The 17,986-nt window shown below is 41.4% G+C and overlaps 1 protein-coding gene across 5 annotated transcripts; it reads right to left on the reverse strand.

Moving 5' to 3' along the window:
- Positions 1–3,489: 3,489 nt before the first annotated feature.
- Positions 3,490–17,428, reverse strand: ubtf (upstream binding transcription factor). 5 transcript variants are annotated; one of them, XM_035404800.1, is made up of 22 exons: positions 16,724–17,428; positions 15,724–15,811; positions 13,579–13,634; positions 12,553–12,725; positions 12,181–12,264; positions 11,744–11,899; positions 11,217–11,281; positions 9,239–9,368; positions 8,925–9,035; positions 8,692–8,825; positions 8,363–8,504; positions 8,181–8,222; positions 7,970–8,074; positions 6,811–6,966; positions 6,515–6,661; positions 6,298–6,408; positions 6,120–6,208; positions 5,743–5,932; positions 5,493–5,540; positions 5,324–5,392; positions 5,105–5,239; positions 3,490–4,981 (listed from the first exon to the last, which is right to left on the reverse strand). In XM_035404800.1, exons 3-22 carry the CDS (start codon positions 13,613–13,615, stop codon positions 4,883–4,885), a joined length of 2,223 nt encoding a protein of 740 aa, XP_035260691.1. In that variant the 5' UTR covers positions 13,616–13,634; positions 15,724–15,811; positions 16,724–17,428; the 3' UTR covers positions 3,490–4,882. The 5 variants fall into 5 exon arrangements, with proteins under 5 accessions (XP_035260691.1, XP_035260688.1, XP_035260689.1 ...); XM_035404797.1 differs by having other exon boundaries at positions 12,553–12,728; XM_035404798.1 differs by lacking the exon at positions 16,724–17,428 and adding an exon at positions 16,151–16,689 and having other exon boundaries at positions 12,553–12,728.
- Between the last annotated feature and the right edge of the window lie 558 nt (positions 17,429–17,986).

Raw genomic sequence — 17,986 nt, forward strand, 5'->3', positions numbered from 1 at the left:
GCTACACTTCGTGTTAGAAAAGAAATAGGCTAGTGAAGACGGGATAGTGGAACGTTGTACATTTGTAGCTACCATGTAAACGTAAATTAGATGTTTCTTGCTAATGACTTTAGTAAAACGACACATACACATTCAAAACCCCAATATCCAGGCACATGTACCCAAAAACATATTTTTTATCGTCACAATCAAATAAGGCAGTTAACTAGCGAACTAAATTGTACGTTTTCTTGTTAATTCAAAAACCATATTTCGTTACTCGGATGGACACCTAGCGGTGTATGGGTATTATGTATCACGGATAATTAGGCTAGTTAGCAGCGAGCTAGCGAGAAAATTAGGCGAAGTAACCCAGGTAGTCCTACCACAATTCATAAAGATACCGAAAAACCTACGGATATTGGAATAAGACATATACGGAGATGGTTAAATCAATTATAATATCATTCAAACGGAATACAAATTAAGTAGCTGCGTCTGATTTGATCCAAGGGGTTCAGAAAAAGCCAAACGCTGGTCAAATTAAATCGCATGGAATCTACGATATCCCACTCATTGCAGAAACAGAAACAAAAGCCTTCATAAAGCTCAAAGCCTGTGTCACGTTGCAGCTACCATGTGGCTTTTAGAAACGGCAGGTTGTCTTGGGATATGGTCCTTCATTGGCTAGAATGATGCGATTAGGACTATAGACCAGGGGGTTCCCAAACATCAGTTACTGCAGCTGGTCTCGGGTGTTTGGGGGAAAAAACATTCTCTTTAAGGAAGGTTTTGTTCATATTTCATAAACTGGGTACGTAGATTTGCAGATTAACTTTATTCACAAAAAAGTGTAGTTTGAGTATCTTTGGTCATATAATGATCATTTCTTGTAGTAAATTCGTATCTGGTATACATAGCGTTAGGTTTTAGACTAGCTCTTTTGTAGAAATAATACTACTCTGACCTGAGGATATGTGCGGGTAATTGGTCATTGAATGATAATTTAAGTGATAGACCAACTTGATATTTAAAATATGGGAATCTTTGCTGTAGACATAGGGACTGGCTAGTTAGTTTATTTGAAATTACTTCCTGGTATTGGGGTTCCACCCATATAAAACTGGGAAGTGCAAAGTGCACTCTACCCATCAACAAAAAATTAAGAAAGATTTTTTTGTTTAGTTATATTACTGCATTAATAGATTCCAAAGGGGATGCTATGGATGACACAACCCTGATCATGTTTGAATTCAGAAATTGCTTAACTATCTTTTTGCATAAGTGGGGTGTCTGTGGGGATGGAGAAGATTTGGACAGTGTAGTAGAATGTGGTCAGGATACATCATTCAGGTATATTATAATTACTTACAAAACCCTTGAGCTCCTTAGATGAGTGTAAAGCACATTTTAAACATTTTTATGTACTGCGCTACTACCCTGAAATGCTACTCATGCGATTTCAGTGTCATACACCTCACTAGATAGAACTCATTTTTGTGTGTGGTATAATAAATTAACAACCATCAGATGCATATGCAAAATGTCTGTCAAACAGGGGCATATTCCATTGTGGCTCCTTCCATTTTCATGTCCTTTGCTTTCAAGCCTTGAGTCCAAGGTCCACATGAACTACCATAAATAGTATACAAGCTTTGCTTTGTTTTATTTTTATTCATAGCTGGCACATGGGGTGGAAAGGAGGAGTTCTGAAACTTACAGAATGGGTGTGGGATTGGTATAAGAAAATTAAATACTAAGGCCAATGACTATTTTGAGCATCCCTGAACCAAGCATGGTTCAGCTACATGTTCATTTGTAAGATATTGCTTAGACTTCAGGACTTGATGTGCTGTAATAACACTATTGGCTGCTCTGTTGCCTGATGTGTATTGTTTTAGGTTTTTCACTCTCTTTTTATAATTGTACATTAGGTATCTTTTAATAATTTACTGTTCTGTAATGTATATTACATTATTTATACTTAGCGTGGGTTATTAGTTTAGTCAGTTATTAATTCAAGCTCTGTTTACTAAAAAACATAATTGCTTTATCAAATTATCTTTTTTATTAATACACCTCCGTCAAAACACATTTCACAAAAAAAAAAAAAAAAACAACTATTAAGAGGTGCCAAACCCAAGGCCATTTAACATTCTCGTTTAAGAGCTCAATTGGAACAAAATGTGAGAACACATACTGGGGACCAGGACAGGGAGACGCAGAGCTACCTCATCTGGCACACTGTCAGTGGTGACTAAAATGAGAAGAGAATGCCAAGTTTGTTAAAAACAAAGTTTACTTGCCCAAATAGTAAATGGCAGGGAATACAGAACACCTTCAGCTATAGAAAACATCAGAAATGTTTCATATTTATAAGCCGTACAAATCTGCAAAGCTTTTTTTTTTTCCAACATTTTATAATTTCTACAAAAAATATGGAGGGGAATAGAAACTAAACAAAACATAAAAATAAAACATGTCCATCCCCTCTAAGGGCAGCTGATGTGCCGAACTGTACAGATCAAATCACCTTCCCTAGTCTCACTGGCTTCTCAAAGTGCCAGCGAGAGTCAATGACTAAAGATACAAATAAAACAATATCCACCTGTTACAAATAGCATTATGTACAAATACCTTACAACAATACAGAACCAAAAGCAAAACAAAAAAACAAAAAAAGCAGCTCACAGCCCTACCTCCCCCATTCCCCTACCCCACCCTCACTTTCAGGTTCTCCCACCCCCCACCCCTCCCATCTCATACACAGATTTACCCCTTTCCTAGCTCAGGATCTCTTTCCAAAATGATAAATACCCCCATCTGCAGCTGCTAAAATGTGTGGTTCATCCAAATCAATTATTCAGAGTTTTAGGGGAACATAGCCACATCTGTGCCTTTAACCGTTTAAGAACTCCAAATGAACGCATGGCTCTGAAAAAAAAATGCACAGCTAAAAGCAGCCGTGCTGGCCGATTCAGGACCTCGTACTGATGATCCTGGGCAGTTAAGCAGCCGCACCTACTGACACTGAAATGCTGTGCAACACTGTTCAGCACGCCTTAGGAAATGAGTCTGCCTGCCAATATCAGTACCTGTCACTTCACCTGTACATTCTAGCCTGTACATCTTCACTACGCTCAAGGACATGGTCACTCTTGGCGATCCTTCAACAGTATGGTGGGAGGTGAACGGTGGTTCAAGACAGGGGGAAGTCAGGATTACTCAGGCTCATTATCTTCAGTGTCTATGCTGGTTCAAGCTGTGGAGAACTGCTGAATGCTGGCATTTCCTTGCTTAAACAAAGGTGTTTAGAAGCATGTCCCTGTGTCAATGTATACAGTATTGAATTTTTACAAGAAAGCACTTGCACAGCCTTAAGAACTGCTCCCCAACAAAGGCTTGGGAAACAAGTTTTGGAAAGGACGAAACTGGGGTAGGAGGAAATTGGTTTAAGTGCATGTCTTGTTTGGGATAATCTAGGAATTAAAAAGTCAGTTAAAATAGAAATAAATATAACTGTGGCTTTCATTTTAATAAAAAAAATGATTGTAAAAATAGTGGTTAACAGAGGGATTAGACACCAATTTGATTGTATCAGGGATAGTGCCCAACAAAGAAATTGCTGCGCCTCAAAAACATTTAACAAATTTAGGTCAAATTTAGGTTCAGTTTGGTGCTGGTATAATTCAAAAATCCAACTTTTTAATTACCGTCCTCAGGTGATGCACACTGCATTCATTTCTGAACGGACGAATTGGATGTAGCACCATTTAATGTCAAGGGTTGTACACGCCAATGAAAATGTCTTATCTATTAGACAGTGCAAACCGACAGTGATCTGAACTATAAAAGCAACATGAATATTAAACTGAAAAAACTTCATCATTTAAAAAAAAAAAAAAAAAAAAATCAATTCTCACTGCCTTAGAGGTTCTAAGATTCATTACTCGGCATCTTAATTCCCAACAACTATGTAGAAGTGGACATGACATAGATGTAAACAGAAATGATTACTCCAAACGGTTTGTTTGAGTGTGACAAAAGGCACCATTTGTCTGGCATTCCACCTACCAGCAAAGTGCGCTCAAAATGGCTTCATTCTTCCTGAAAATACCACATTGTTTAAAATGACCTAAATTAAACAAGGAAATAAAACGTCTGAACAAATAAATGAAAATTAAAGTTTACACAACATTCTCAGAGTGCAGTTAATTGGTCCCTGATACCCTCCCAAATTCTTCTCCAAATAAGCGTTCTGTGGTTCAGGCCTTGGGGGTGTGGGGGCCAGGAGGGGGAGAAATGCTCCGAAAAGCAGTTGAGCTGGAAAATGATTCAGCACTGAAACCCAACAGGAGCTGGGAGGTACATTCTTGACCCCCTACAACATGAGGGCCTTTGTATTACAGCATAAACTTGTAAATAATATATATAATGAAGAAAGTGGATTCCAGTTCCATTTTCCCCCTCAGTCGCTTAACACTGAGGTACAATAATCAGGAATGAAAGGAAAACCAACTTCCCTAATGCTCTGGGGGGAAAAAAAAAAGGATCCAGCAACTGTGCATGCTGAAGAAGCTCCGGTGGCTGGCTGCATCACTGTGACATCACTTCTGTGACATCACTGCTGTGATGATGGAGCTCAGAACTGTTTGTCAAGGGGAAAAGGGAGGTGTTCCAGTGGCCTTTGTGTGTCATGTTCTCTATACGCGGTTTCTTTTTCCCCCAGCTCACAGAAAGATCGAGAAGCAGAAGGGAAATAAAGTGAGATGAAGTTCTACAAAGAATTGGATGAACAGTGAAAGATGTGAGTAGATGGGCACCCCCTGTTGGCCTGGCAGGTGAGTGCGGGGTGGTGCAGGACTGCTCGGTATCTTGGCTCAGTCATTCAGGGTGTTGTGGTTCAGTCCGAGTCCGAGTCAGAGGATTCCTCAGAGCTGGAGCCACTGCTACTGCTCCCGGATTTATTCTCCTTGTCCTCTGCCTCCTCATCTTCCTCGTTCTGTAGAGTAAAATTCAAAGCCATGTTCTTCATCTGCCAGGAGACTTTGTTGTACCAGTGTTCACTTACATGGTTAAATTCTTAACTAAATATCACTTATAGTAGTATTACTCAGCCTCTCACCTCCTCTTCGTCATCATCCTCGTCATCATCCTCATCCTCCTCACTGTCTTCCTCGCTTGACGAGTCATCTGACGAAGCCTTTTCTTCTTCCTCATCATCATCGTCGTCATCGTCATCATCGTCTTCCTCCGAGTCCTAAGAGAAGGCAGAGATTGGGATGAGCATCAGCGTCTCTTCACTGCTGCATATTGCTGAGGGTACGGAGCCAGATAAACTCACCGATTTTTTGGCAGCTGCAGCCTTTACTTTGGCATTCGTTCCACCAGGTTTAGCAGTACTTTTACGTTTCTGAAGAGAGAAAAGCAAAGTCATTACGAAGAGACATGAAGTGAGACTATTTCTTACAAAGACCAGTCTCTTCCCTGCGTCTGTCGCATCGTTCACTTACGTTTGAGTTGTACTCGGTATATGCGGCTCTTTCCTGTGATGACAAACTCTGCAGTGTGACAAGAAGATCACAGTGAATAAAACATTTAAGAGCGCAACAACCATTGCAGCCAGTTTTACTCAGTTGCAAAAATTTCGATAAGCACCAACAACAAAGTTGCGACATCAATTATGTTAGATGATAAAATGTTTCCCAATAAAAACACGTCAACCCACACTAAACATTTTTCAAAAGAGCAGGGCTGCCATACCTTAAGCCAGTGCTCCAGTTGCACCTTGTACTGTTTCTGTTTCTCTTCGGCCATTTTCTTATAGCGGTCCTTCTCTCTCTGGGGTAGCCGCTGCCAGCGACCCCCAATCTCCCCCATGCGCTCCTTCATGGGCAGGTGGTTCAGCTCCCCACCCGAAAGGAGCTCCTGGGAGAATTTCTGGTACCCATTCCTGAAGGACAGAGGGGATCAGACGATAAGGCACAGTAAGAACTGCTTTCTGGTGCATTCTGATACGCCCACATCACGTCAATGAAAGGGCCAAAAATCACTGCAGCAGCCTAAAAAAACACAGACGGACAGAAAGAGTGACAGAGTGGTTTGAGACACATAGACAACACGGCTCTTTGGATACTCACGATGGAGGTTTCTTTGGCTCGCCTTCAAACTTCATCTTCTTCCCTGAGGTGATGACGGTGGCTGGGGAGCGCATCTCGCTCAACTCCCTCTGAGAAGACAAGAACGGTAACGATGGATACTGAGCATTTACTTTGCCACAACACCGCCCGGAAAGGGATATACAGCAAATTCTCCTACCTCATATCTCTTTTGGTCTTCGGCAGCCTTTTTAATCCACATGATCTTCTCCTTCTTTTCCATGGTGTTCCAGGCTGCCTCCATAGCCTTCTGGGCCTTCGTCCGGTCATTCTGTAGAAACGAGACCATTGAGATAAAGGACACAAAGGACACGGCCGAAATAAGCCAAAGAGGAAAGGGCCATTTCTGGTACCAAGAGTGCCAAGCACGCACGCACCCTGAACCTGGCCAGGTAGTCCCCGATGACGCTGAGCTGCCAGATCTCCTGCGCGTTCTTGGGTGACTCGGGTAGCCGGCTGCGCTCCTCCTGCACCTTCTTCTCCGAGTCGGCCTTCAGAGACGCCTCCAGGCGCTTGTACTTCTCCTGCGAGGCAGGAGCGCACAGAAAGACCATCAGCGCGGTCATATAAACGCCCGCGTCACCGCCGCACACGCTGGGCACAGTCATTCCCCAGCGCACCGTTGCGCAAAGCGCTAGCATTAGCGATACGTTTCGGCGCGGCAAATTCTGACCTTCTTCTTGGCGGACAGCTCGTTCCACATGCGTGCCAAAGTGCGCGTCAGCTCGCTCTCGGACAATTCCGGCTTCTCCTGGTGCAGCTTGGGCCGCTTCTCCTCGGCGAAGATGAACATGGCGGAAATGGGGCGCTTCGGCTTCTCTGAGCCAGCCTGCACGGGGAACACAGCCAGACGCGTGAATCAATGAACAACCGAACAGGCCGCATCTTAACCCCATAGACCCACAAAACTACACTTCCACATCTTTTTACATTGACTTTGTTCCTCAGGTCATTAGCGTAGATCCCCATGATTAAATAATTGCTAATCTGAAAATCTATTGCATTGGGTGCTCTTGCTGATCATATTTAACTGGTCTCTCGGAGTTCATCCTTGTGCTTCTCGTTCTCTCTAAATGGTTTGCCCCAAGGTAATATTTTAGGTCCACTTTTCCCTCCCTGTGCCATGTCCTCTTATCGCTTCACAATGCTTTCAGTTTTCTTTTCGTGTATAGTCAGTTTTGGCAGACACTTCTTCTTGATTGCAATCTAACCACTACATTATCTATCTGTAGCATTATCTGTCAAATCTGGATTCCTTCCTCATTTACTCTATCTTTTTTTCTGAAATATTGCTTGTGTAATCTCTGAAACTGCAAATAATTCATTGATAATTTCTCTCCTTGGTTTTTGTTTTTCCTCATATACATGGCTGGCTGATAGACCACCCCTAAAAATCCTCTTCAACACCAGTGGCCTACCTGTATAACATACGTCCGAACTAAAGAAATATGTATGTAGTGTGAGCTCTGTGGCTTTCATCTACGCCAATTGGTTATGTTACCCTGCTACATGCAGTTACAGTATATACAGTATGTATTCTGTTTGCTCCCATTTTGTCCTATGTTTACTTTTAGCATGGCAAACTTCTCAATGACAATCGCCTGTTCTATCTCTGCACTTCAAGCTGTCAATCTTACTCCAGATCCTCACTGGCTGAATAAGTCACCTATCTGCATTATACTGTAGCATAGCGTACTGTTGTTATTGAAGACACACCTCTTAAAAATAATTTGTAAACTTATTTTATGTTTGAATTATACACATTTCAATGCTTGAACTCTTCCATAAAGTATTTGCAAATTGATTGCAAGTTCATGATGGACTCGTCTCACCTTCGTTTTGGAGTTCTTCTTGGAGTTGCTGGTGGTGCCCTTTTTGTTGAAGCCAAGCATTTTGTCCTCACCCAGAACTCGTTGCTGGTCTTCCTCAGAAATACTCTGGTAGAGGAGACAAGCACATTTAACACATGCGTCTTCATGAGAAAAAGTTCTGCAACATAACGATCTCAGCAGAAACAAAACGAGCATAGCAGATGGTACTTACACATAGAAACCGGTTCATCTCAATTTCATACTCTTTCTTTTTCTGAAAAATAAGAGTTCCTTATTAATCCAGAGTTAAATAAAAGCACAAAATAATCTTTCAGATTGCGTGTGGGAGAAACCAAGTGACCGAGAGAAGGCAAGAGAGGGAAAGCCATACGGGAAGGTGTTCTGCGCACAAACCTGCTCACAGCGTTTCTGGTAACTGTCCTTCTCGTTCTGTTTGAGAAGTTTCCACTGCTGGCTGCAAATGACCATCCGCTCGGTGCTGGGCACATCTTTCATGGTGGACATTAGCTCTGCACAGAACATGGAGTAGCCATTCCTACACAACACACAGTGAACAGTCACTTCAGTCCACAAAGTCCACCATGCAAACTCTTCACTCAGGACTACCTATGCAAGAAATATACATTTACACCCTCTCATCAGCCACTTTCTGACTTTGCAAAATGGGTAAGCAAGCTAAGGCATGCTTAAGTCAGTGCTCTGGAGTACACAGCAGTACTCACGGCGGGGGTTTGGTAGGCCGGCCGTCAAACTTGTCTTTCAGCTGCCTCTCGGCCTTGGTGAGAGTGGACTTGTTGATGTCATCCCGGGACATGTTGAGTTCCGGGTGCTGCTGGATGAACTCGCGCATCGCTTCCTGTCGAGCGGAAACAGGGCAGGATTGCAAATATGTCACCAAGTGAGGGATGTGTGTGTGAACAGATGATTCCCACAAACACACAGACCAAGCGCATACCTCGTACAGCTTCTGCTGCTCCAATGACTTATTGATCCACTTGAGCCTCTTTTTGTCAGAAAGCTGTGTCCACTGTTTCCCCAGACTATCCTTGATATCTTTTGTGGTTGCCTGGAAACATTTGTCAAAACACCATAACTGAGAACTATGTACAACTGCATTTGACTTTTCACACTGCAGTTTAAGTGTCAGTTTAAGACAGACAGTTTAAGACAGACAGGTGCAATGCAACATAGTGTATGTTAAAGCATGGAAGTTGACGCAAGACTACACGCCCCTTGTGTGTTTGGGAGCAGCCGTCAGCTTGTACTCACGTCCGGATGTATCTTGAGTACGCCTTTCTTTTCGTGGTTGTACCACAACTGCTGGGGGGTCTTGGGCTTCTCGGGAACATCAGAGCGCTTCATGTTCTTCATGTTCTCCATCAGGTCTGGGTGCTCCTCCCTGTGAAATCACACCCACGGGGCACTTACGACTCTTTTAGCCCAAAAAAGAAATTATTGTGGTTTGCTAGATAATCACCTGTAGATAATTACGTGTTCTGTGAAAAAGCCATATCTACATTGCACATGTAGTGCCCACAGCATGTGTGTGCCTGCACTGGTTCTGATAACTTTGTGTCTCTTCCATTCTTTCTCCAATGGGTTGTCCAATAGGTTACATTTGTTATGCTGTTGTATTATGTTTCAGTCAGTAAGGCACAATTTGTGCACTTAAATTATGAGGAGATTTAGTCATTGATAATCCTCATTACATTAGTATTTCATCACAATATGATTTACAAGATGGAAGACTAGCATTTAAAAAATTCCTGATAGAGCTTTGTGGATGTTCCAGCTCCTCACATCTTTTCCCCTTCTCCATTTTTCTCACAATCAGTTATCCTGCACGGTGGTAACTGGGCCAATCCCAGGTAGGCCAATGTTAGCCCTCATGATCTTTGAGTGTTATCAATCCCCATCATAGTACATTTCAGGTGTTCACATTGTGTATTAATTTAATAAAATGTCCCTCACCACAATGTTATAATCACACTGGATTAGACATGATTGCCTTTAAATATGGACATAAAATCAATGTTTCATATAATACATAGTTTCAGTAGAATACATAGAACAAACAATGGAAATATGGAAAGACTGTTATTCATGATTTGGGAACTATTAAGAGTTCAACACCTAGTGCTTGTGAACTTCAAAAATGTTGAAGTAGAAACACATTGGAACAAACATCCATTGGAGATTCCTTTTCTCTCTCACAGTTGCCTCATTTTTATACTTATCAATGAATTGAAAGTATAAGAGTGCGATTTAGTAAAACCACTTCAATCAAAAACTTCAAACATTTTTATCTTCAAAGAATAAATCAGCCCAGGAACACCCCAATCTTTGAATGGCAAATGCCCTTGTTGCAAACACTAAGAATGAATACATCTGATAAATCGTACAAGCTGGAAGCAAAAGTTTTAAGCTTTGATTTGACTTCCTGCATTTCAAGTTTATAAATGGACTCTATTTATAAACTTGAAATGCAGGAAGTCGACTCTTCCCCCTTCACTTCTCGGCTACGTCATATTTTCTGCATTTCTGAATTTCCAAATTACCCTGCCCCTCCAATAATTCTGATAGACATCCCGGCCTTTTTTCCCCTGGGGACTTAATTGTATTCACTTTGCATTTCAGCTGCTTAGTAATATATTTGTTGTTCTGAAGGAAACAAGTGATACACCAGTAGCAATATATCAATGCAAGTTCGTATGAACCCAGGATTTATACATATATTAGATGGATGTGTGTGTGTTTTCCTGGGCTGTTAAGCAATCAGAAAACATAGAACAAATGTGTACTGCATATAGCTGTGCTACAACAGGTTTGCACCTGGGGCCTGTACCATGAAGCAGGACTACAGAGATAGCTAGATACCTGCACTGAGCAAAACCCAGAACCCTCCCAAGTCTGGAACATGGACTGAAGTATAAAGAGCTGTTCTGGGTTTTACTCAGTGCAGTTATCCTGCTAACTCCTGCTTCGTGACACAAGCCCACAGTCTATGTAACGCTCTCCTCATTACTTTGGATTTACTTCAATGATGGACACATGGCTTCATGTCATAAACACCAACCACTTCCTTTTGTGGTTGAACATTTTTTGAGCTTAACAGCAGCATTGTTAGGCTATGCTCCTAAAATATCAAGCTGACATTTTGTTTTTCATCTCCACTTGCATAACACAAAACAATAAAAACTGTTATGCAAATTCAAAAAGAATTTGCCAAAATTATTCAAATTCTTACCTGAATCTCCCCATGTTGTGCTCAAATACTTCCTTTTCCCTCTGAAAGTCTTGCATGTACTTTGCCTATTATTTAAAGAAAGACAATCCATGAAACAGGGATATAAATCTGTGAGAATATGGACTGATAATCTGCATGTGCTCGTAGCCGCGAAAGGCATAAGAGTGCTTGAGCCGATGTGGGCCTGCTGAGGGCAGCAGAGAACAGCCGTGATGCAGCATTTTGTGAAAAAAACACATGCAGATACTCGTCCTGCTGTTCCACTGCAACCCACAAAACTGAACTGAATTTTGTTCCAGCGACAAGCAGCATTCAACCCCTAACCAAATCTGTCAGAGAGCACCAAGCAATAAAAACTGTACACTGTACACTGCACTTTGGCCTGACAGACCAAGTGGAGACAATGCAGAATTATTAGAATCATATATAACATATATAAGAATCATGTTATTTAATCAAACTGTTCCCGTTATAAACATGTAAGGAGGTTACATAACACAGAAAACTCTGCCATCTCTGCTGCTCACCTTCTTGCGATCCGGGAGTTCTCGGTACTTCTTGGACAGGATCTTTGTGAGGTCAAGGTTGCTCATTTCAGGGTGGAGTTTGGCATATTTCGCCCTTTTCTCCATGAAGAATCGAAAGTATGGGGTAAGAGGTTTCTTTGGGAAATCAGGGTGTTTCTGTTTCAAAACATAAACCAGGAAAATAGAGGTTAGACATTCAGAAAATTATCCAGGAGAAAAAAAATTCCAAATAGCATTGTGCAAATTTATAATTTCACTGCAAGCTGTACCATCGTCTTATTGCTACTGTGAGGTCATTATTTTAGTAATGCGCTAATGACTTATTCACTGGCAGAAGTAGCGGCAAGAGCTTGCTTCTATCAAGATTTTCCAAAGTTAACGTACGGACTGACATGTCTGAACTGAATATACCCGAAAGGTTGGGCATGCTTCCCTACCTTCAAATTCTTGCCCTTGTAGGGGTTTTTGATGTAGTCCTGTGCGTCGATAATGAGCTCCGAAAGCGTGCGAAACTTGCGTACCTGGGGAAAAAAATTTTTTTTACATTTAAAATCACATACAGAAACAATAAGAGGTATCAATGAACAAATGCCATTTATCAATGTTTCAATATTGCATCAATATAAGGAATTATGAAACATTTAAATAATGAAGCAGTAAAAACAGTATTAGAAGTCTATCACTTAAAACTCTAAATTCTAAATGTCTGCTTTAAAGGGCCGAACTGTACTGGCCCCTTGTGTCACTAATCGAGAATTCAGAAATATAATGCCCGCATCCACTCCTGCATCCTCCCCATGAATGCCTACCTCTCGGGACACTTCTAGCCACTTCTGCTTGCACATTTCTGCAGAGTAGTGATTGAATGCCACCTTCTCCCAGTCCAAGTGCGACTCTGCCGTCTTGTACTTGCTGAGGTCATTCTGTGGAAGGTTCACCTTCATGCCCTCCAACAACTTCAGCAGGTCATCCTTGCCCCAGGCTTCTGCCCCAAAATGCAGATAAATAAGATCCAGGTGCACCGAGAAGTCAGCTGTATGGCTTCGGAAGTGTTTGTGTGCACGTGCAAATCTCTGTTAGAACCTTACAGATCATCTCCACGCAAGTGGCACGCGAATACTGGCATGTGCAAATAGTTGTTAAACAGTGAAAAACCTAATCGCTGTAAGTTCAGATGTCATTACCACTGCCAAGCAATGCTCTCAAAAAAGTCCATAATTGTACTGAATTGATGTTATATCAAATAGTAAGCCACATCATTTTCCAATTAGACCAGTTTTAAATAGAACATTATCAAACTTTAAAAAGTATATTAACAAATGGTTCTTATGGTTTCACAACAGTACTGGAGTCCATCACAAATAGGTCATAGGAGTGTAATGCAAAAATTCATCATTCGCCAAAGATCATCGTTAAATTCAGTGCTCTTTAGATTAACCCTTTTGGAATCAGGAGATGTGCATGTTGGCTGTTACCACAACATTTTTATTAAATTAGGTTCATTTCAAAAGGTCAGGGAAATGCTTCAGGACATGCGAACATAACTACAAAAGCAGTATACAGCAATATGTAGCGACAGGTAATGGCTCAGAGAATAAGACAAAATCTTTAGAAGACACAGCTCTTTAAATTATCTGTGTGGCTTTACAAATAAGAGCTGTGTTGTTATTCTGCATTCTAATAATCGCATGCACTTCGATTTAAGGCTTCTCAATAACACAAATAATAGTTCACTGCTAATATACAGAAGAATATTATGGGCTGAGAGAGCTTACCTGGACAGCACTCAAGAATGAATGCTGTGGCATTAATACAATTTCTGGTTACCACCTCACCTTGATCTTTAGCAGTGGTTTCCATTTCTCCATTCATTCTCTCGAGTCTCCTTTATCTGTAGAATAATAATAGGTGTCATGGCATGTCAGTTGCAATCAATTATTAACATGGACACACACAAATGCATCTGAATATTTTTGGTTGGAAACAACCTTAAATGGCATTCCCTTTTCAAAAGATTACTGTAAAACTATTTTCATATTTGCAGATCATATCATCCAATTTCTGGTTCATGTGTACAGTATGAATTTTCTCTTACCAATCACACTAGACAATAGCTACTGAAAGATATGAATGTATATGCTTAACAATATATAATTCATGAAAGCAATAGCGATACATGGTTTCATTAACTAACTTTATTTTAAAATCCAGATATGTAATTTTTTAAATTCATACACCGTCCCGCTGTTATTTTATTAAAATATGCACCAAACTTGCATTTCACGTAAAAATACTGTACGTTTTTCATTAATTAAATTCATTTAGTATCACGATAATCTTAAAACAGCAAACTGCAGAGAAAGCTGTAATTAAATGAAATGTACTTTTTATTTCATCTTTTTAAACAGCCTTGGACATTTTCAACCTATAAAATTCCTAGGATCTTAGGGTTAACATAATACAACCCAACATGATGTTTAAGAGTTCCTCATTACACCGCCCATCTAAGCGTTTTCCACTACATAAGACATGTTTATAGCTAGGTTTGTGACGGATTCGGACCTCAAAGCACTCAGTACACTGCATCGCACGGTAGGGGGAAAATGCCTCTGATAAGCCATTTCGACAACTCTGTTATTGTTCTTCGTTTTTCCTCCTCTTTTACCGTTCTATCGAATGTATTTCTTCCTCTGTGCTACATCCACGCGATCTAATCTCTGATTGAGGATTTTGGGGCTGGTCGGGCGGTGCGGGAGGAGGAAGCGAACACGCAACTGTGTGACAGGCAGCAGCAAGCAACCAGCTGACCACGGAGGATCTGCTTTCGGCTTCTGCTAACGGGGAAATGGTGCCGGGATCACTGGCTCGACTGCAAAATGCCCGACCTGCCTCATAACGCACACCCACAGAGCGGAGCCAGCTTACGCAATGGTGCTCGGCAATCTCCCCGCATCGTGCTCTTCAGTACAAAGGAACCTGACCGTTTTACCGAGATTAAATGTAGTCGAATTACTCGTGTCACTGGGAACTCTAGAAACCGTTCAAACGATGGTTTCGTTGATTTTAAAGCCTCCTTGTGCGATTTAATTTGGAGAAAATGGAAGACTGTGGGCTCTCCAGCGATGTGTTACCGACTCAGAAACAAATGGCGGCCGTGACAAACACCCAAAGCGTCCTTGCTAAGCCGTAGCCTACTCTGCCGATCAGGAAGGTTTACTGCTCGCTACCTCGCTAGCCAATAAGCCAGATAAAATAACGAACTGTTATAAAATTTGTTATTCGTTACACTTAGCCTGCTTAGTCGTTGCTGGGCATTTCAAATGAAATATTTAATGCAGTATCCAGTATTTTTTTCGCTGCTTTTGCGAAGCATTTTGCTCAACATGCTGTCCCACCTACCAAGTTCTTTAGGTTGAAATGGTCAAAAACGTTAAAACAAAATATAAAAATTGCATAGGCTTTTCCAAATAAACGATCATTACCTGCTTATAGCCACAACGGTTAGTTAACTTGCTACAAATTATTTTGTGCACGATACATTCCGTGTTTAAGATGGCTACAACCGCTAGACCCCGTGAGAAAGCTTTTGTTCAGGGAGACCTGGGGTCCCTCAAACCAGACTGGATATTTATATTTCGCGTGTAGCCTATTTATCACCAAGCTGCTCAACCATGTACTCGTGTAATATGCGCAATTATAACCATATGCTAATGTCTTTATTTACACATGCAAAAACAATTATCCAGAGTTTAATATTTATTAATGACATGGTATAACCACAGATGAAGAGCGGCAGATCTGGTCATGCAAAGCTGAGGTGCCGAGCAACACTGGCGGTGGAGTGTTGTTGACCTCTACCATTCTAAATCGGGGAAACTGGGCAGACTGCAGAAAAGAAGCGCTAAACGACTAATGTAATACATTACGGAGCAAGCAAAACGTTTTTATCATGTGTATTGTAGAAAAATAAAAACACTTACCGTCTCAAAATCGAGGGGTGGAACCCGACGCGGTGAGCTGTCGGGCAGGGGTTCAGTGGCGGTATGGCGGCTGTACGGTCTTCAAAGGCTGGAGGGGCATAACAAAAAAGGCAAAATATAGCGCAATGTCCTAATGACTGAAGATTTTCAATATGTTTTACACCATAAAACTGGTTTACAAAATAATATAACAGTGCACATTATTTCCGTTTCATTGAGACTTTTCAGGTTATTAATGGTTGCTTTTAAAGAAAATCAGACCCGAAAGGGAAAGCAGTGAGGCTAGCTACTAGCATGGCGACTCCGCTAGCTAGACGAAGAACCGCCATGCTCGGATCCACACATACCGTACAACTAGCAAGTTGGTTGTATATCCAGGCAAGGCGAGATAAAATCCGCTTAAAGCAAAACCACGATATGTACTAACCTTGCCACCAATCCCGACGGTCCAGGGAAATATTGAGGGGCAACGGAAAGGAAATCGTGTCTTTTCACGAACGTGGCTTTGGCGGGTCTGCCTGAGCCGAGAGAGACAAGCCCTTACGGTGAGAAATTAAACTACGATCCCAGATGGCTAACCAGAGAGGCGGCGGGTTATCCCTACATCCACCGCGTGGAGGTCTATGGTTGAGAAAGCAGAACGTGTTTCTTGATAAGAAAAATCTAAAAATGTCCACTCTGCGTGATCTTACTTGAATTGTCCGAGGACTAGTGAACATTCGAGTTGGAAAAGTATTTCAAAACGCAATACTAACGTTTAAATCACTTCACTTGTACCCAGGACCTAAAATCGGAGAATCGGCATGGCGACCTCGAAATGCACCCTTCCCTTTCAGGAAATATATATTCAAATAACGCATTTTTTCAAACTAAACCTTATATAAACGAAACAAGTAAACAAATGGCGGAGGGCTTTAATCGGACCGATTTGCCATTGCTTTGTTTAACTTTCAAGTATTTAAATTGTCTGTGTTGCATTTAAAGCGGCTGGGTGACTTACCTGTTTCAGTGCGCGTGTCGAGCTCGTTGTGGTAGGGTTGGGTTGAATGTTAGCCAGCACTGCGCCGCTGGTCCAGGGCAGAGACACTCCAGTCCCCGCAGAGATGGGAACTTCCCCCGCCTCCATCTCACTTGCTCTCTCCCTCTGTCTCTTCCAGTCAGCGGCCGGCACTCTCACACCAGCCATTCTTCTTCCGAGCGTTGAGGCATCTACAACTTCTCTCTGTCCTCTGCAAGCTTGTTCATCTGTCGTTATGTTTTTGCATTTTGCTTTAGCCTCTTTCGTGGCTAATAGCATTTCGCCGCGGTCGGTCACTAACAAATAACTTCTCGTTATATTTTGACAGGAAATTGAGTATTTCATTTGAACACGTCTGGAGTATTATTTTAATGCTGGATTGAAACTGATGTTAAATAGCGCACGTGAAATAAAGTTGTCGAAATATTTCCCGTGTGTATCTGACTCAATAATAATCTTGCTCCACAGTGTTGTTGACCATTTCCGAAAGCGAAACACACTCAAAAGCGACTTTCATTGATAGTCTTGAGCGTTGTATTTTTTCTCCTTTGCATAGGCTATTTGGCAGCTTCATTTTTCATTTAATTTCTCTCAACTCCACCTTGCCTGTTTGTGGGCGGCTCCTAAATCAGCCAATCCTGGAGGCAGAATCCCATGAAAATGAATGACATTCCAATAAACGCGCAGACTCGTGAAACTTCAAAGGAGTGGCAACCTGCCTAGACATTGAGTCTCAAGTGAGAGGCCTTTTAAATGGATATGTCTATTTTTGGAACGTGCAGTGACAATACAACGTGTGCACAACTTGCACACAGACATATATGTGTGTGTGTGTGTGTGTGTAGACTTTTAGATGCTTTTAACTTTATCTATTTAACTGCTGAACTGTACATCTACTAAGGCAATGTGATTTTACCTTTAAAATCACAAGACTTGGAAATAAAATGTAAATAGTAAATAACTACAAAAAAACATCAGAGTAAAGTTATGACTTGTATTACTAATCTGCAGAAATAAGTCTTCCTGCCATTGTAAAAAAAGGAACACGAGGGTGCATGAACAGAACACTAGGTTGGTGTGCCCTTGTTCCTTTGTTTAGGAAAGCCTGTCTGCATATGATAACTTAGAATAGACATTATTTTATTATTTTCATTTTTAGGCAAGTCAGAACAGTCAGTTTCATTATCTATATAAAACGTGTAAAAGAATGGATCCATCTTTTGCGCATTGTGCCATGTTAGTAGT

This window comes from Anguilla anguilla, chromosome 2 (assembly GCF_013347855.1).
Source record: "Anguilla anguilla isolate fAngAng1 chromosome 2, fAngAng1.pri, whole genome shotgun sequence".
NCBI lineage: Eukaryota > Metazoa > Chordata > Actinopteri > Anguilliformes > Anguillidae > Anguilla > Anguilla anguilla.